This window comes from Neolamprologus brichardi, chromosome 6 (genome assembly GCF_056152115.1).
Source record: "Neolamprologus brichardi isolate AB-2024 chromosome 6, ASM5615211v1, whole genome shotgun sequence".
In the NCBI taxonomy this organism is placed as follows: Eukaryota; Metazoa; Chordata; class Actinopteri; order Cichliformes; family Cichlidae; genus Neolamprologus; species Neolamprologus brichardi.
The window spans coordinates 22,318,565-22,340,085 of NC_142109.1; the positions used below are offsets into that span (position 1 = coordinate 22,318,565).

General features: G+C 37.1%; 1 protein-coding gene across 1 annotated transcript in view; it reads right to left on the reverse strand.

Annotated features, from left to right (window-relative positions):
- usp43a (ubiquitin specific peptidase 43a) overlaps nt 1-21,521 on the reverse strand; it is a 112,509-nt gene that overhangs the window by 20,418 nt on the left and 70,570 nt on the right. Inside the window, exons 7-11 of the mRNA XM_087842551.1 lie at nt 19,099-19,264; nt 16,875-16,986; nt 11,473-11,576; nt 6,119-6,196; nt 5,843-5,972 (exon numbers count right to left, since the gene is read on the reverse strand). Coding sequence (XP_087698677.1) covers nt 5,843-5,972; nt 6,119-6,196; nt 11,473-11,576; nt 16,875-16,986; nt 19,099-19,264 — 590 coding nt within the window. The remainder of the gene's footprint in view (nt 1-5,842; nt 5,973-6,118; nt 6,197-11,472; nt 11,577-16,874; nt 16,987-19,098; nt 19,265-21,521) is intronic.

Here is a 21,521-nt window from a genome sequence, read left to right on the forward strand (position 1 = left end):
GCAAGAAAAAGTGGAATAACTGTAACATGATGTAACATCCTTTGTCCTGAGGTCTATATTTTTCTCTTTTTCATACAAACAAACTCATACGACTAGTAAGGTGGAGAAAAACTCCAGTATTTGCCCTCTTATAGATCTGTTTCTGGGCTCTACTAGTTCCTAAGAGAATCTGTCTTCTAACCTGTAAATGCTCCTCTATGTTCGCTTGCTGTTACTAACGCTACTGTTCGGTCCCAAACATGCATTTATTACTGATTTTTTTTGGAATGTCTAAAACAACTAAACACTGTTAACAAACTGTACCTTTAAGGAAATGAATTCAACATTTGATGCTTTTACTTTATGTAAGTACACAGAATTTAATTAGCAGACACTATTTTAAAGCACATGCTATTTTAAAATATATTTTGTATTTTTTTTTATATATAATATTGAAATACAGTAATCCAATAATATAGAGTGCCATAAAAAGTTCCAGTTGCTCAGATATACTAGTGTTTTTTTTAAACTGCACAGTATATTTACCCATCTACGGCATTTATTTTCCCGTGGTAGCCACTTTGATTCTTTCACTTGTTTTGTCCACTTTCCAATGACAAGACTTCAGATTCTTATACAAAATAGATGGTGAACATTAAATTAGCTTTTTGTTGTAAAATAAAATAAAAAAAAATAAAAAATAAAAAATAAACCTTTTAAACTGTCAAGAGTTGTCAGTAGTCACTGCCCCACTTTCACAGCAGCTATGAAATTCTATTCAATCAAAGAGAGCAACTGGTTGAGCATCTAAAATGAAGGCAAGTTATGCTTTTGAAGTTTGAAATGATGTAAAAACACTTCAAAGTTCTTCAGATTTGCAATTTCCACCATCAGAAATGTTATTAAAATGGCAGTTAAGGGAAAATGTGGGACATTAAGATGTCTTTCAGGCAAAAACTGCAAGTCAGTTGGACAGAAAGGCAACACACGATCTGATACATATAGCAAAAGAGCTGCAGAGTAGTTTGGCTGACACGGGTTTGGTGTTGCATTATTGTTTTGTCCATGCTAATATACAAGCAGGGTTAACAAAGCTCATGAGAAGAAAACTTTACAACCTCACAGCCATGTACACAGTTCTCAAGAAAATAAGGAAACAAAAATCAGAAAAAAGCTAAGCAGGAGTTAAACATGTTTCTTTGACCACAATCACCAAAGCTCTGTTTGGAAAAACACAAAAAGAGTGGACTCCACTACATATTAGCAAATGTCATTCAGTTTGTTAAAGAAACTAATATAAAAGTTCTTTAACAGGACAAACATCCAAATCATAACCCATAGTCCACCATGAAGTAATTCATGAAACCCAAGATGCTCTCTTGGAGAGCTTTCACGGTCCCTCTTCTGCACGCTGTGTGTGCCAACTTCTTTTTCCAGCCCAATATACTGCCTGTCACTGATAGTTTGAAAGCCTTTTTATCTCACTTAAAGAGGCAATATTGTGCAAAATAGCTTAAGTAGAATAAATACAGTGTTTGAATACAGAAAAGGTCACATGATTTACTTAAATAACTACAAAAATCTAAAATCTGTAGTCAATCAGGGAGCAATGCTTAATGCGCAATGAGACATTTGTTCCTTGACTTTAGCCTTTAAGATACCATTTCATCCCAGCCAGCATCAGCACCCTAAAAAAATAAAAGAGCTCCTCTCTCCAGAACCACTGGAAAAGAAAAAAACTCAGTGGCATTTCACTGGTGCTTGTACAAACATTAGTAGGTATTGTCAGAAAACACAACATTTTTCTTTTCTTTTTGTTTCTTTTTTTGTAAAATGTTAACTAAACGAACATAAACTGTATAAATTTATGCAATGTAAAGTAACTATAAACTACTAGAAAGTACACATTTAAGGTCAATAACTGCTAATATAATGAAGTATCTTTAAATTAACTATACTTTGGGAGTGGCTGGGGGAATAGCAGACAGTCTCAGCTGACGATTTGGAGTAATGAGCAAAAACACTGACATGTATCCACTCACATCCACCCACGTCGACCTTACGTGCATGTCTTAGGAGTTTGGACAAAAGCAACCACAGAAAACTCACACAGGCACCAAGCAACATGTACCCAGGTACTTTAAGCGGTGTGAAAGACTGGCTGATGACATAATTGGTTTCTCTCTCTAGTTCTTTGTGTGATTAATAAAATTTATAATGGAACAATTACAAAGAAACCACAAAGGACTTAAGAGAATTCATCCTCAAAAGCCAATGCATGTCATAGGTTTATAACAAGTGAATAAGATCAGCACCCAAAGATTTTAGTCTTAATCTTGCTGGCGACCAGATGGGGGGAAAAAAGAACAAAAAAAAGCACTGAATACATAACACAGCTCAGCTCTCACTTTCACATAGAATGTTACAATTTTCCACAGTAACAACGATTTTAAATCGGAACCATCATTTATCTTTTTAAATTTATTTTAAAAAGGATCCATAAGACAATCCTCATTAGGGTTTAAAAAAATACACAAAACAGCTACTTATCAGCAGGTGTTAGACATTTTGTCATTACCTCCAGCTCCTAAACTGACTTGGTTCTGTTTCTGTACAGCTTCTCACAGACTCTAAATACTCTTGCAGGGTTAACTTCCTATTTTTGAACAGCTTCTCTTTGACATGCATATGCTTGTGACAGCTCTGTTTCTCAGTAGTGCACACTGTTTTGGTTGCCTGTTTCTTTTCTCTAACTCTTTTGTCATTTGAGACCAGCCAGATGCATTTACATTGTATTCATCACCTAATCTTGGGCTTTACACAGCTGCGCGGGTGTCATTTATTATCATTTACGAACAATCTATAACATCCTTTCCCAGATAGACTGTTTTTGTTCACTCTTTGAGATTTTACATAGTGACCTTTGGCCTTTAATCTGGATTTTATTGGCCTTGTCTTACCTTGAAACCTGTAAATTTTTTAAGGTATATAGAGCTGAGTCCTATAATCAACAGCCTAAGAGACAATACTTGCTAAAGTGTAGGAGAAATCATCTGGTGATGATAATGTGATTTCTACAGTTACAGAGTACAGTACAGAGTGTTTCTGAGGACATTAACAAAAATGAAATGCAGTATTTGGTGTTAATACTAAGGAATAAACCTGATCTAATTCATGCAAAAAAAAAACAGGGTTACTGGACTGAAAAGTGTTTAGTCAATGAGAGTATTAGATACATGCTTCAGGTGTTTCTATCTTGAAAACTGCGTGTGTGCAGTGTATACAGCTGTGTCCTAGCAACAACTACCCCCCCCCCTTTCCTGTTTTCCATAGTTGTCATACTTGCATCTTTCAGACCAAACAAATTCAAATATTAGACAAAGATAACCACAATAATAACAAAATGTACATTTTAGATGATGATTTTGTGTATTAAGTGAAATAACATATCCAAGCCTACCTGGTCCTGTGTGAAAAAAGGATTACCCCCTGAACCTAATAACTGATTATTCCATCCTTGGGAGCAAGAACTGCAATCAAGCAACTGCAATAACTGGCAATCAGTCTTTCACATCACAATTTTTCTTTCGAGAATTGTTTTACTTTAGCCACATTTGGGGGGTTTTGAGCATGAACAGCCAAAGCATTTCAATGTGATTTGAGTCTGACTATCACTAGGACAAAAAAACTCCAAAAAGGTGGAATAGCTGCTGTGTTTTGGAGCTTCAGGGTATGAACTGATGGCCAGACATTCCCCTTCAGGACTTTCTAGCAGAGAGCAGAACTGATGGTCCATCAAGTCGCCCGCAACAAATGTTTATTTAGATAGTGGGAGGAGCCTACTTCACTTTGTTGGACATGTTCTATTCAGATGATATCTTGATTTAACAGGTGTGGCATGATTGATTTAACTTGATTTGATTTAACGGGGGGGTTGCTTTTTCACATAGGACCAGGTAGGTTTACACTAGATATCTTTATTCCATCATTTAAAAACTGCACTTTGCATTTACCCACATTATCTTTATGTAATGTTAAAATTTTAAAAACATGTCATTGTGACAAATATTCAAAATTCTAAGAAACCAGCAAGGGAAGAAATACGTTTTCACAGCATCGTATGTTAGATATTGTTTTTGCTTGAGTCATATAAATATGCTTTAACTTTCCCAAGAACTGTAAATGGACTGTGTAAAATGAGTTACCCTGTGGTGCAGCATTGATATGCAGTCTTACTGCTGAACTGATGGCACTTTTTGCTTTTACGGCACACAAACTGTGGCTGTCACTTGACTACTCTGGCCTTTTCATTCCATTATCCTTCTATCAACACAAACTCACCTCTCACTTCAGACCCTGTCATTTCGCATCTGACAAGCTGATGCCCTCACTCCTTCCTGTCTTTCCTCTATCATTTGATCCCCACTCAGCAGCTCTTCATCTAAGTCATTCCCATTACATACACTCGCTCACTAGAACTTGCACCTTCAATGTCATCTCAGTGCTCCTTCCTTCCACTTTTGTTATCCCCACATCCATCTAGGTCTGTCATCTAGGCTTCTGAGGAGCAGAATCACGTCTCTGCCCTGCTTTCATTGGTGATAGCTAATCAGAGCAGGACTATCTGTTGTTGTGATTTGGTGCAATATAAATAAAACTGCTTTGAATTGAATAGCCAGATAACAATAGTGAACCCAAGTTTTGTCTGCCCTACACATGTTTATCACTGCTATGAAATTAAAGTAGTACTATAGCATGTGAATACGGCCAGCCAAGCATAAGTAATAATAGTACAACATTACCTTTCATTAGGTCTGAAAAAACATTAGGTATTTTCTCAGACAGCAGAAAGGATTAGGTGACCATTAGTCTAGAAAACTATCTGGATGTCAGAAATATTAGTCCTTGACCTGGAGTCATGCCCATGCGCAAGCAAAACAGGAAGGTAATGTGGAAGAGCTTTCCCTCTCAGTGGCTGTTGAGCGGTACAATTAACGATTAAAATATGATTAAAATACGATTAAAATATGGCAAGTTTGTGTGCTAGTCTGTGAGACATGAGTAGCACCATACTGAGCATGTGTGTGAATATGACCTGATGAGAGAATACAGAGTCAGTTTGTGCGTGATGTCCTGACTAATCTGGGTAATTTGCACACACACACACACGCCAGAATTGAAGAAACCTCCTGGATGAGAGGTGAAACATATTCACAAACCTAAAGTCCAGCTGCCTCTATTTTTTTTCCAGAGAACAGACACCACCCGACTGAAATATTACAGCAAGTACAGTAAAAGACAAGTACAAAAGCTAAGCACATAAAGTCAGCTCCAGGTATTAATTATCTATATCAGTTTTTTAAATCTTAAATATTAGACATGATTTCAGTACAAATTAATGCATTAAAAACTAGCATTGTGCATTAATAATTCAATAATTTATTATTATTATCATGTGCAATGCTGATTTTCCATTTGCCAATTGTAGCAAAATGCCAAAAAGACAGGTTAAGACAGACAGAAAGAAAGAAAACTAAGGAGGATACGTGACATGTATTCTAGTTGAATTGGCAAATGCAACAGACCATCGTCTCTGTGTGATAATTTTATTGACATCTGTTGATTTCTGACATCAGACTACGCATATCAATAAATCAGTAAGCATGTAAGCAAGTAAAAGGTGCTGCTGTGGACCTTTTATTTTTTCTAAATACTTATGTGGCCTTTTTGACTTGGAGTGTAAATTAAAATCTGGAGATTAAATCGCACTTGTTTCATGAAATTCAGGGAGATGAAACCTCCAATGCAAATATTGTGTTATAACCGTGTAAGAACAAAAGCTTATTGTATTCCTCTTACTTACCTGTTCTTCTTTGGTGTACAGCTTAAAGCACTCATCCAAGGTACAGCTATGCTGCTGAAGGTGCTGCTGCTGCTGGTTCCTCACGCTCTCTGCATCTTTCACTACTTCCTCCTGGATGCTGCCAAATAAACTGGACCACACACAAAGTGGATTGGTCTAATTCAATGGCAGAATTGTGTTTACCATGTCACCCAAGATGACAACAGCCAACACTATAAAATTGTGAGTTCTGCACATTTTTAAAGCATTTTCCATTAAAATGTGTTCAGTCCTTACCATTCTTTGGTGCTTGGCTCCCATTCGATAACAAGCTTCACATGGGGGGGTCCACCTGGGCCACAGAACTTCAGAGCTCTACAAAACAGCGGAGAAAAGCAGGAAGGTTATCTTTTAACTCTGAATACATATTTTATGATTTTAGTTTTCTGAGTGTGATAGCATTCTGTGATCTTCAAAAGCCTGAAATAAACCACAATGAATGAAGTTTAAAAAAAAGAAAAAAGAAGAACGTTAAAATCTGTGTTGCTGTCATGCAACAGCTGCTCCTGTGACAGCTGCTATAGTGCATCCAGAGAGTACAGTGATGTGAAAAAGTGTTTGCCCACTTCCCAATTTCCTGTTGTTTTGTATGTTTGTCACACTTTAATGTTTCAGATCATCAAACAAATTTAAATATCAGGCAAAGATAACACAAGTAAGCACAAAATGCATTTTCTAAATTACAATTTTGAGTGTCATGGCAGAAGTTGTGGATACTTACAATGTACATTTTTTAAAAAAGAAAATTTGCAAGAATTTCAAGCAAATGTTTTTCACCTTGTCATTTGTGTGAAAATGAATTTATTCCATTTAGGAATAAGGGAGTAATATAACAAAAGGCCAATCATGGCTATTGCACAGTGTTAGATAGATATTTATCTTTGTGCAAATTATCAGCACATGCTTTTCCACATTAAAAACACCAGAAAAACACATCCTTTAGTCGACTCTTCAGTTTCAGTTCAAGCAGAATGAAAACGTGAGCTTCTGACTAATCGTATTGAAGCCCATCAATATTTGCAATTTTTACTTTTATTGTAATTTATTCCACCATAATATGCACACAAATATGTACACACTGGCAGGAGGATCACAGAGTGACAACGACCAAAGCTGAGACCTGGTTTCTCATCCAGGATTGGTATGCAAAAATATGATTTTTCTCTCTGCCCTAATGTAGCGAGGGGCACGGTGTTTATATTTCTGGGCTTACCTTCACTGCTTTCATCTCAGGAGGAAAGAAACAGCATCAGTATTCAACAGCCAAGTAGCTCTGATGGAAAGGCCAAGGTGCACTTAATAATTACTGAATGCTAAGGACAGAATGATGGATCACCACTGGCAGATTTTTGGAGCCATGTCAAAGGTTTTTCTTTTCTAGATGGACATGAAAGGTGCTTGAAAAGCTTGAGACTTCAAGCACAGCTAAATATTGACTGATTCTGACTATGAATAATTTCATTCCATCTGCAAAGCAGAACTCACATTGTTGTCTCAGTATTGTTCCCTACGAATGCATTTAATGCACTCGCTACTAGCAGATATCACACTTCTGTGACCTGTCAGCACAATAATTAGAGACTTTGAAAACTTTGAAAACACCACTGCCTCTACAGATGCTCTCGTCGAAAAAGTCATCGCACAGTTAATTCCTCCCGGGAATCATTTGAATTTCTTTAATTGAACGATTGCTCTGTGTGTAAACAGAGCACTACCACAAAATTAAATCGAATCCAGATCCCAGAGCGTCAGCAGGAGCTCTGAGTGGCCAGTTAATTGTCTACAAGTCAATAATTATTTAAGTGTCACACAACATGCAGGAAAACATTAATTATCTTTTTAACAAGGTGGTTACACAACAAGTTAATTGAAGCAATACATTTCAAACTAGTTTGTAAAGCAGATAAACACATAAAGGCACAGGCAAAAGACAACACATCTGTTATTTTTCATACTTTATCAGTCGTTTGATTTCCCTCTTTGTTGCTTTTCCAAACCCTTTACTGCAGCTGTTTCCAGCTGTTTACTCGTGAGCCTTTCTGCTTTCAGTTTTGTCTTCAGCTACTGAAATGCTGCTCAGTGAGATCCGGTGACAGACCTGGTCGTTCAAAGCACTAGTTTTATTTTCAAAAAGCTCCCAAAAAGCTTTTAATGTATATTCTGGTCACTATCCAGCGGCCACACTGATCCAAACACTTTGCTGCATTAAGATGACTCTGAACAGAATATAACACTACGGACAGCAAAGTTTATCTTGTATCATTTCATTAGAGCCTTGTCGATTGGTCGAGATTATTTAGTTGGTGATATACTCGTATTCGGATTTATAATGGCCAATAAATGAAAATGAAAATGAAAACAGTAAAGAAGGGATGCAAAACAACCATGTAATGAATGGTTTATCCACCAGAGGGCGGTCTGTAACTTCCCCATTAGCAACATGATTACAACACCACAAATACAAAAATCACTTGAAGCAAAGTCAGGCAAAATCGAAAGCAAGTGTAAATCCAATATAGACAATATAGACAGAGAAAGAAGGTGACGACACCCAGCAAAGGACCGTGAGTCAGACTTCTTAAACTGCTGCACTGTTGTGTATAGTCACCTGCTCACCCACTGAGCCAAACAAGCAGCAGTGTTGTATTGCCCTGCTAAGGACTAAGGATATCTGCATGCCCATGCATCACACTGACACACTTTTATAAGGTGATACTATGCTTTGGATTATGAGCCGTTGTAAACCTTCTCCATACTTTTTTCTTCCTGTTCTTGTGTTACAGGTTTTAGTTTTATCTGTCTAAATAATGCAGTTAGAGAACTGCTCTTATTGATTCTTATGTTTTTAGCAATATGTCATCTTTCTTTCCTTTAGGCTCACAGATGTTTTTTCCCCTATGTCTGCTTATGATAGACTGGGATAATGGCATGTTTACTTCCTGTTGAGCTTTCCTCACTTGGCTGGATATAAGATCATCCACCACTGTCGTCTTCTGTAGACCTCTAGGCCGTTTCTGTTGCTGAGCTCACTACTGTTTTTCCTTTTTACAGAAGCATGAAACTTAATGTTGCAATTTTTGCATGGTTCTCATATATATGTTTTCCATGTCTTTCTGAATATTTTAATTTTTCTTTTAAAGTTGGAGAACTATGATTTACTTGAAATAGATTTATCATAAAGAAAGAAATCGGCCACGATGAGTGAGTAAATGAAATATCCAGTTACATTTGAGCCCCTGAAAATGGTAAACGGTGTATAAGAATTATAAAAACTGCAGCTCTATTTAAAACACAGAGTACAAAACACAACCATGGAAAATGTGCCCCCCCCCCCCCCCCCCCCCAAAAAAAAAAGGAATAAAAGAAGACAATATAAATGAGTGTGAGATCAACAGAAAGCATCTGCATTGTGTATCAGTTTCTGATTTAGTAACATACTGTGAGCCTCTAAGGATTTAAAAGGAACCATTTGGAGAAGCAAGTTTGTGACATTTTCTGCACAGCATGTGGATCAATATTTGCACAACCACAGAAATTTAAATCCCTTGATATTTACAGTAACTAGCTTAAAACATTTTTAAACTTAATCACATGATTGCAATAACTTCTTTTCCCGTGTTTCTATGTTTCCTTTTACTTGTGTGTGCAGTCCAAGTGTTACCTCACTTATTATTTAATAGTGAGGTTTTTTTTAGTTTTTTAATTTTATATATATATATGTATATATATACACATATCTATATATCTATATATAGATATATAGATAGATAGATATGTGTATATATATATATATATATATATATATATATATACACACACATACATATCTATATCTATCTATATTTATGTATATATATAGATAGATATAGATAGATAGATATGTTCACAACACAGATATGGACCTTCTTCATGCAAAGCTCAACTACATCACAGCTATGAAATGAGCTTCAGCTGCCACCAAGAGGGCAAACCGATGCACATTTTCCCCAGACAGGTTTGTTCACACAAACACAAACAGACACACACACACTGGAAGCTCATTTCCTAGCCCTCGGTGGGAAGCCTGACCTTCACCGCAGCTTAGTAGAACAACAGCACAGATTTAAATATTATACTCCCCTTCCCGGCTGTACTACGACACCTTGACGTTGTTAATTACACAGGAAATAAAGCCTTTATCTTCATACTGTTAAACTGATATCATAGTTTGTATCCTTCAGTGCTATCAAGGTCCACTGGTTTCTGAAGGTATTCCTAGTTTTCCTCCACATGCCATCAGCAAGTATGACATTTTTTTTAGGATTTATCTCTATACATAGGTACATGGCAATTTTACACAAGAAAAAAGGATACAATACAATATAATATTTTATATCCCAGAAGTTAAATATCAGTCCCACTTAACGTAATCAGGTATTTGTTAAAATAAAATAAAAACAAAACTCTGCATTTTTTAACTTAAATTCTGGATACTGACTCCGTAATTGCTGGTGTCTAGAAAATTGTACAAGGAGAGGATGTACTGAACTTCCCTGACTTGCCCATGAAAGTCAAAAACATGTTTGATTAAATTAAGGCTTATCTCAGCATGGCTTCTATTTTTAGATTTCTCTGTGGAAGTCTTGTTTTGATCACTTCCAACTCTGCATCTGTAATCAGTTTTGGACTCCTTCCACTGTGTAAAAAGTACCCATGACAACAAAGTTGTAGGATGCCATATCTGCTGGGCATGGGGGCGATAAACGACAATGTTGGTGTGGCTAAAAAAGCACTACGGCAATGTGAGTGCATTTAAGTGCACAGGTCTGTTGATTTTGTCCCTCCGATCTCACAGGACCTAACACTAGAACTCCACCTTTGACTGTAGAGGCTGAAGTCACTATCCACACCGTGCAGCTGATGGACCTCCTCATGTGATGTGCGTTCTTGTGGTTTGGATGTTCTGTTTACATCCACTAAAGTCTGCGCCACATATATACTGGATTAAAAAAGATGCCAAACACTGCCAAAGCTATAAAAAAATATAAGAACAATATAGATTGCACATTGAGGAAGCACAAAAGGACATGGACCAGGAGACTTGTCAGGGGAAATATGCTGACATGTCTGCTCTTTCCTTAGAGCACAACCAGTCTTTAGATCTCACAAGAATGATGTGATTAACAGAAACAGGTATTTTGTCTTCATCGGCCCTAGCAGACTACCTCACGCGAACAATAACACAGCATATAGTTTGACATCACAGAAGGAGAGAATAGCATACACCTTCATCAAAGAGTTTGTCTTGCGATGTATAGAAAAAACTACATTTTTTAAAGTAGCCATGCATCTATGTGCAGGTCCTGAATCTTAGCTGGAGATGTGGCTCTATTTAGAAGTGATAATTCTAGTGGCACTGTGAGCAGTCCAGCAATACACAAGGGCCTGACTTTGATGGAGAGATTGGCCACACCTAAATTAGCAGTCATGCAGTGTAATGTTTAAAACTCAATAAATACATGGAAGAAAAAAAAAGTCAGCAGTTGCGGAACTATGATAACACCATGTATTCACATGTGTGTAGGTAGAGTGTAGGTGTAGGTGTGGTGTACCTGTCAACAGCAGGGTGGTACAGTGGCCTGCTGTCCTGTGGGGACAGGTAGCTGTAGGCTGCCGATCCTCCCACCACTCTGATCTTAAACAACGCTCCAGCATTCTGGAAGGAGAGAAGGTCACACTATTTAATACAGCTGTGTCCCTAAAGAAGGACTACCTCAATAAATGTCATTTATGTGCATATAAAGCTGTAGACAAATATAATAAATTTTGAGAGGTGATGACATTATGATTGCAGAATATATAATTGAGATACTTTTAATGAATTAACAACAACAACAAAAAAAAGTTGAAGGACACCTTTGTAGTTTGAAACTCTGATTTTCAGCCTGGGTGCTCAATGCCTTACAAAGCAATGTGTTTTTTTCTGTAGTATGATTTAATATAGGAGTGTGAATGTGAATATTTTCTAGTATGTTTCTTTGTTTCTTCTGTACAAAGCCAATAGGGATGATTTGTTCTCTCACATTTTATTTCCTCCCATCCTCTTGTTATAATGGGCTACTGTATTTCTGATGCTCCATTTCCTTTGCTTTATATCACTTTTTATCATTTTCTGTCATGAAAAAGGCTTCCAAACTGCAATATTAATACTTTTGTTGAGTGATCTTTTTACAGGGATTATGTGTTTCCAAAAGGCCTTTCAACCCTTGTTTAGACTTTATGTTCTGTACCATATTCAGCCCCTCTCCCCAGATCTCATCCTTGTTGTGCAGGGCATCTCAACAAAAAGCCTCCATCAACCTTACTCTAATCAACTATTGACGGTGGGGGTCCTGTCACAATCTGCTACGTTTATCTGCAGCTTATATGCTATAAGAAGAGCTTATTGGTGTCTAACTACCCAAACACCTCAATTTAGTACACGCACCTTTGCATTCATGTAAATCACATCCTTTACATGAGAAATCTCACTCTGATTTACAATACTTGTTAAAGAGCGTGACAGAAACAACAGTGCAAGAAAAGAGTAATCGAGTATAACATAATCCACAAGAATTTTGTAAAAAGACTTTTAAAAAGTGTTTTGTGGTCTTTGAAAAGAAAAATATTTCCATAGTACATGGACCATGCATGAAGTAAACTTTCAAACCTTCAGTACAAACTGCATAATGGAAAAGGTAATGCTTCGGTGCACTGATTTTTAAAGTAAAAAAGCTGAGGTCATGTGATTAGGGCCTGCTTGTTATACAGCATACAAGGCTGAGAACTAAGGGAGACAGAGCTTTTGCCACTGTGGAACTCTCTTCCTCTGAGCTTGACAACTAAAAACTCATCTCTCGGGAATTACATTTGGTTAACTTTTTTGTTTGTTTGTTTGTTTAAAATGCCTTGGTATTTCTTTGTGAAGCACGTTGTGATCATTGTCTTTGAAGGTGCTATATAAATACAATGTTACTTGACTTACTGCATCAATAACAGGCGCAACATCTTAACAACACTTGAGGAACAAGTTTGCATGGATCAGTGTACATATGCATCAACATAAGCAAAGCAAACTACTTTCTTATATAGTTTCTGTTCATATATATATATATATATGCATGTGTGCATGTTTGTGTATGTAATATATAAGAATAAATGAAGATAATGTTATGAATATAATGTTATGAATATAACGTTATGAATATAACGTTATGAATATAACGTTATGAATATAACGTGAATCAGTGGTGTTGTGTTGTTGTGTTAAAAGGTTAAGCTGAACTGACTTGAAGCAGTGTTGTCACTGTAGTTACCAGAGGTTTTATATAGAATTGGCCGCCATGACAACGAATTAAGGAATCCAGAGTTTGAAATCTCAAAATATGTCAGCAGTAGAACACAAAAAAGGAACAAGGAAAAGTATCTGAGTTAAAAACAATAAATGATTTGTAATAATTAAAATAATCATAATAAGCTTTTTTTGCACGCCACATGGCACATAAAGACAAAAGCTGTCTTACTTGGGCCTGAAATGAGGGGATCTATAAAACTGTCTTAAAGCACACACTCTCTTATTCATGTCTTGCAGGTAAATTGTATATATATCTATCTATCCATATATATATATATATATATATATATATATGCACATAGCAGAACTATACAAACCACCCAAATCTTAATAAGCACATTACCATTACTTCCACCAGCAAATTGACAGAGACTAGAACATTTTTAATCACTTTGTCCTATTTTTGTTTCTCTTGTGGGACTTGGTTTTAAAATGTCTGTTAACTAAAATGCTCTCTGTCAGTCCTACCACCTTTCCACTCAAATAGAGAAAAATGTATTTCCAAATGGATTACATTCTTTGTTGCAAAGACATAAGGGTTCATTATGAGTCGGCTGCTCTTGGAGAACAGGAACTGCAGTCGAGCATAAAGAGAAAAAAATTAGTTGGTTAATAGGAGCCTAGAGCAGTAATGAAAAAGGTACAGTCTCTTTCTTGTTGGTTTTATGAGGTCGAGCGAGCATGCGTTCAGACATCCTTGTCTGTCTGTTAAAGTATAATGAAGGAAAGTGGATGAGACACTTCACACTAATAAGTAATCACGCAGGACTGGTACAGTTTTTGAATGAACGTTAGTGTTAAGCATTCATAATCTGCCTCACGGAGGCCAGCGACTCCAGTGAGTCTGAATATATGAAAGACCTTCACACCATAAAGAAAACGATAGAAGGCCGTATATTTGAATTCACTGGTCATTCAGTAATATTTGGTAAGATAAACATGTGACATGAGAAGTTCAAAGATTCAAGAAAAAACTAACTCAGAGCCAAAAGCTCATTTTTAGCAGAAACAGCCGAATTATAAAAATGATAGAAATCCTCCAACATGGATTTACCATCAGGATAAAAGACTTAGGGAATTTTCTAAATATTCCCTAAAAAGGCCAGGCAACAAGCATTAACAAGTGGTTTCCTTTTTATTCAGAGAGTATTAGTCATTTAAAATTCAAATAAGCTGAATTCTGCTCTGCCAGCTTTTCAAAGAGTAAAAAAATGAATATGAATGTAATGTGCTAATATAAAGTTTAGACAGGTATGCCGGAGACAGAGGCAAAATTTATAACATTTTCTAAATAACCTGATAACCTTCAGAGAGTGAGCTGTGAAAGAAGGATTTTGACATGCGAGTCGGTGCGTTTTCTTTTTTTGGACAAGCTGAGCTGTGTCTTGCTAAACAAACCTCTGGGTGGCACCAAAGCACTGTTTAATGATAATGAAAGGAGCATGACACTGGCAAAAAAACGGAGTTTTGTGTGGATCTTATGTATTATATTGCACAGAGATTACAGTAAAGCTGGTATTAGTTCTGTGGTTTCTTCTAAAATAACAGCAACAAAGCATCAGCAAGGCTTGATGGCCTTCTCCCTCGGGATAGAAGTGGTCTTTACAGCTTAAAATATGAAAAAAATAAAAATAAAATAACAACAAACAAACAAAAATCCACATAGGGGCGTTGGTGGTATATTTTTAAGAAGAATAAAGGGGAAGTAAGGACAACAAGAGGATGTTTTCATATCTGGCCAGACAGGTTTTGAAGAATTAACTATGAAACTAAGATAGCAATCAGTAAATACCAGACTTATGTTTCTCCTTCTTTTCCTCCATAGTTCCTAATCAAATAGACAGCTGCATGATGAATGGGTGCTTACGTGTCACAAAAATATTTACTCAGTAGTGTTGAGCCACAGTTCATGGTTTGAACACGCATCGGCTGAATCGCAGCTTTTATCAAGATTAGCAGCACATACTGAGTGGACGGTAGAGCTAAAATCTTACATACAAAAATGGCCTTGAACAAAAATAAACAGGTCAGAATCAAAGGCCTTTGTGGTTAAATCTTGGCTTGTGAATGTAGGAGTAATGCATCCACTGAAACTATGCAACAAAATAAAACTTGTTTTCTTATTTTCACTCTTCACATTCATCTTTATTTCCTCTACACTGATAAAAATGTGCATTTCTGTTATTGAGGTTTGACAGTGCAACATTGAAAATTATGCTAGGGACATTATTATTCTCACATGAAAGGCTTGAACTACTGGTATGTGTCTGCTCTAGTGTTTGGTTTATTTTAAATCATTTTTTTGTGAAAACACCTTAAAAGATTTTAAAAGATTTAAACACTCCTTTGAATGAAAATTGTAACAGATGGAGAAACAGGCTCTCTCAAAGTAGTATCAAAACGTCCCATATGAAGAACGACATACGTCACTAAACTTGATGACAACCTCTTTGCAGCCAGCAAAAATCAGAAATTGCCTGGTCACTGCTCTAAATTTTTTCATATTCAGCAACTGATTGCTCGTAGTTTTGGCCACCAGCTGGTCAGCCCTTGGTGGAAGAGTGCAATGCCCTTAACCTCTTGGTGGCTGCTTTGGATCACAAGACGACTACACGTGTCACCTGGTGGAAGGCAATCCATCTCCAAACAATTACTGTCCAACTCACACTGACTGCAATCACATTCAGACAGATTGGCAAAGGTGTGCAAATAATTGCCATCTAATTTTAAAATGCAGACAGATTGCCAGCACGTTGCAATCAATCTGAGTCAATCTGCACCAATAAGCACAGCTCGTCTATGACACTTGTTTTTGCAATAAGGGACTCGACTCAACTCTCTTGCCATCTGGTTGTATTCTGGTTATATATCTATATAAATCAGTATTTGAGAAGAAATCTTTGAATTTCTGTTTAATTATGAATTTCTGTGGATGTAGGGTGAAACAGATTTGTGATTTTCACCAACTGCTTACAGTTAACTGCTGTATTATCACAAACACCGACCCCGTTCAACTGCAGCCTAATAGCAAAATAGCACTCGTTTTGAAGATGGCAACTGCCTGCCAGTTGCAGACTTGGTCCACGTCAACAGCTATTTCAAAGGCAACAAGTTTGTTGCACTTGGCTACAGTAATTTTGGTCATCCTGCAGTCTCCAACCACTGTTTTCCCTAGTCTGACTGTAGAAGCTAGTAAGACCCATTGAATCTAATAACATATATGACTTAGGAACTCAATCTAACCTATAAATACACTGAACATGCTATAAAGGATCAGATTTGTAGTTTCTGCAGATTTATTATTAAATATTAATTCAATTCAGTTCAATGCATTATTTATGAAGTGGCAGTCGTCTAAATGTGCTTTACACAGCATCACAAAGACCCTACAATCATCAAAACAATGAAGGAAGAAAAAACTACAAGTTTTCATTTGCTTTAACCTTTGTCTGCTTTTCAATTAGCTCTAACTATGACTCAGACAGATAACTGATCTCTCCACTGCGCTGCTATTTTAATCTGTTCTGTTAGAACCCAGAGTGTCCAGGACCACCTGAGCTGAAGCGCCAAGGACACAGAATAGAGTAGCTGACATGTTATTGGTTAGTGAGGGTGCATTACCTGAGCCTGAGATCCATTCAGCATCAGATAATAGAGCTTACTGAGGATGCTCTGATGCAGCTGGTCCCAGGAGATACTCCTGTCCTCAAGTATAAGAAATGGAGGCCCAAACCTGCGAGAGCAGAGCACAAGTGAGGATGGTAGAGCAGAGCAGAACAAAAGAGATTTGAGAGTAGGTTTTGCATTGAAAAGATAAATAAAAAAGGATTGCTATTTATAATTAAGTATGTTGGCAAGTAATTAAGATTAGAAAACGTAGTCTAACCTGAATTCATTGAAACACTAAGTGAAAAGCAGCTGTAGGCTTATTAGGAATGTGTCAAACTATCAAATGTCAAGTGCATCAAGTTGTTACAGCCAGCTGTCTTGTACTGACATGTTGTCCACGAACAAATAAGAAACCAGTCTGCATTTCAGCAATGCATCCATACCTTAGAATGGGTTCTTCCACCTATGTTAATCCACAGGCTTACATATAGTCCACATACAATTACAATAACACTTTAAGTTTTAAATGCATTTTAAGACATTTACAGTATAAACACAAACACAGCAACAAAGTTCCCAATGCCTTGGCAGCTAACTGTTTTGAAGAAATATTGGTGTAACTCATTCAGTTGCTACAGAACACAACAGTATGACAGCAACACCAAGCTTTTAATGTTGCAGCATCGTACTGGAGAAGACCTGTTTTTCCTCTCTTAAAACCTCCCCGCAGCACAAAGTGAGCTCAGAGTGAAGAAATAATTTGGAGTCAAAGAACTTGAGTTGCCTTAACCTGAACGACCCTGAACGGGATCGTTTTGATTGCTACTGTGCGCCAGAGCATGATCTGTAGGCTGAATGGGAGCAAATCTTTACAAGCTTCATAATATCACAGTCTCGGAGGAGCAAAGCTGTTGAAGTTGCACATTTAAGCACAGATTTGGACTGTTCGGGTATCCACATGATTCTATTATAGTATGCAGCGAAATTCCACTATGGCATTTTAATTAGGAAATAATTAAACATCTGTAGATATATTGCTTTTTTCCAGATCATTTTGGGAATAGATGGCTGCACAGAGACACTCAGACATTTATTGTAGCCGCACAGACGAGTCAGGTGGCATGTGGACGGATGAGTCTTCAAATGTCAGACCCTGACATTATCAAGCCTTTCAGTAACGTCTCTACATGGATTTGTGGAGCTATAAGATCAAATCCCAAAGTGCACATGATGACTGAAACTAGATCACTGGAGAGTAAAATAAATCTGTCTTGCCTTGTGTCAATAAGAGGTTAGACTTATTGATCCCCTGTGGAGAGAGCGTTATAAATTGAAAAGTATTAATAACGGCGATGTGGATGCTTTTGTGCACTGTAAGCCCCATCCAATCTGCCTTTGCAAGGACTCGTTTTAGTAAAATAGTAACAGCAAAACATTCACGTGTAAGCCAATAAATCTTTGCTCAGTTTAAAGTAAGGCTTGAAATTTGTCTTGTAAAAGTCTGGGTCACATATCTTTTTATTTACCTTCTCAGTGACGATATTGTCAGGTAAACGTTATCAAAAGTTTTGATTCTCTGATTTGTAATGCTGTACAGTAACTATGGGATGCTTAGCCCCAAATAAATACAAGCATCCAATCAGCTTCTTCCATTGTTTCTTCCATCTGTGATGCTGCTGAAATCTAACATCAGATGCGGCACATTGCAGATGCTAAGCAGTGACAAGCACATGGATCTAATTGATTTTTTTTCCACAGGTCAGAGGGTTTGATTTGACCACATTGTTTAACTTGGCCTCTAGTTTCAACACTATTGAATTGAGTGTATGTTTTAGCTGCACAAATCTAAAAAAATAAACCCCGCTGAGTCTGGGGGATTCACGTAACAGACATACAGGTCAAAGTCAAACCGGAGTTAGATGTTGATGCTGAAATAACACAGCAGGACTAAAGGAAAAGAATGAACGACAAAATCTATTTAAGACACAGCAGAGCAAGAGAAGTGTCTGCTTCTGTGTATGATCAAGGTCTAAAACACAGTCTGACTGCAGGATGGCACATCCTTAAAATGCATAAAAGATATCTAGGTTACCTTAGATATCTTTACACTTGGTTCTTCTGTGCTCAAATAGTTCTAGAAGAAGCCGTAATTGTTAAATAAACTGCTTATCTGAGTTAAATAGAAAAAAAGTCAATACAAATTAAATGGATAATAATGACGATGACAACAGCTCACCTGACAGCTTGCGTGCCAGATCCTGCTGTGTTGCAGATGAGGAGGAGGACCTTGGAGTTACCCTGGTTCAGATACTCAGAGGAGAGGGTGCCAGATGGAGGTAACCTCTGACCATCAGGTCCAGCCGTGAAGGCGTAGGGGGAGGAAGGGAGGCTGTGGTGATACCCTGACCATAACAGAGGAAGCAGGGAGAACTGTTTAACACGGCACAATTACATTTGTCATGGTCTTTTTGAAGCTAGCTGTTCACAATCACTATATCGTCCATATCGCTGCGAATGCCAGGATAATCCATCAGCCAATCTTTCTCTCCTTCTCACTTAAGTTGTGCTTTTTGGTGACAAATCATCAAAGCAATTGGCTACAGCTCACCAATGGATATGTGTTTTTTTTATTGCTTCTTATCATATTATAATGCATAAAATCTCTCCGTCTGTTTCTTTGAACAATGAATGACAGGTTGGAGATGCCCAACCCTACCCCCAAGACCCCACAATACTTAGAATCCTCCTTTTAAGGCGGAGACTTATTGCATACTACTTATTGTATAGCTGCCCCAGGGCAGCTGTGGCTACAACTGTAGCTGCCTCCACCAGTGTGTGAATGTGAGAGTGAATGAATAGTGGAATTGTAAAGCGCTTTGAGGGGTCCCGAAAAGCGCTATATAAATGCAATCCATTATTATTATTATTATTACTTAAGGAGTCCACCCTTTTCTGATGAGAAACATGGCCTCGGGCTTGCAGGTGCCGATTCTCCTCTGATGTGAGTCAGAGATCATCGTTTGATTATGCCAAACACACTCAACCCCTTGGCCCCAAAATTCTCTCTATAAAAGTTTTGAACACGCCAAAGGGCAGAATATTGAGTGTCAAGAAACTGCTTATTACATTTTTACCAGCAACAAGCAACATCTCATGACAGGATCGCATCATTGGTTACTCTAACCAAAGTTGTGCCCAGTCTTAGGAACAATTGAAATGAACCAGGGATGGAAAAAAACCCCAAACCAAAACATTGAGTTTTTGAATGAAAAACTGTTATGCAAAATCAACCATTTAATGTGACATGTTTACACTTTCTTCCAAAAGGATCTTTAAAAATCTCCATTATGTTAAAATTGTTCTTATTTACCCCGAGCAGCTGTAAAAGAAGCTGCATCTCGTATCGCTCGCACTTACAAGACAAACACGCTGCTGTGATTAATGTTGAGTAATAGTGGAAGTTGACACAGAGGGTTCAACCTCTTGACTCCCAGGAAACATAAACTTTGACACTATCAGAGGATTTAATTAAACTGTGCTTGTTTGATCTCAACCATGCAATTAATCACTGCCATGTTTCAGCTTCAACTTTCAACAAACACACACGCGCACACATAAATGGTGACAAAAGGACACACATTCATCACCTAAGTAGAAGTACAAATATTTGTTTTAAAGAATACTCTTGTAAAAGTTGAAGTACTAATTCAGTCTTTTTACTCAGGTAAAAGTGAAGTGCAGGCTCTGAAATGTACTATAACAGTAAACAGTATCGCGTTGGAGGACACTTCTACAAGCTATGTTTGTGCAAAGCTAAGTGAACTTCATGTCATATTAAATATGATAAGAAAATAATACCCGGGTCCTGTCATTTCTGTCTTACATTTTTCTCTACCTCTGAAAGTGAGCTTCTCTTCTGTCTCTGGGAAATACAGAACCTGTACTTTTAGAGATACACATTGCTGTCGGGTCTCTACCTTATAACACTCAGTGCATTGATCAATGCAAATAGCTGACCTGATTGGCTACCTCCCTGGAGTTTTTTAGGGGGGAGGTAACAATGTTTAAAACAATAACAATAATAATATTTATATTTATAACAAGGTGCAATAATAATTCATGTGCAATAGTAACAGTGTGCAATACAAATACACTTATTCTTCTTTTTTATTACTAAGTTATTATACTGTGTTGTGTTGTTTGTGTTGCATTGTGATGTGCCATATCGTGTCGTGTTGTGTTATATGTAGTGCCGACGTGGGACAGTTTTCCAATTTCATTGTACTACTGTACTATGTATGACTGTGCAATGACAATAAAGAGTTATCTTATCATATCTTATCTTATTGTCATATGTTTTTGTGCTTTGGTGCTATATAAATAAAACTGAATTGAACACATTGTGTTACAAACTGCACAGCTACAGTTTGTGTGTTTGAAATTGCACTATACAACTTAAACCCCTTGTTTAAGTTGCATAGTCCTATAAATGATGCATAAATTTGATGCTTAACTTAGTTTGAACATAACAGTGATGCAAAATAATCAACAACTCCCCTCAAATCCGTTAAACCTGAAGTAATGAACCTGTTATGAAAATGTAAGGAGCAAAGATATATACGTTTGAATGTAGAGAATAAAAGTCAAAAGTTGTCTGAA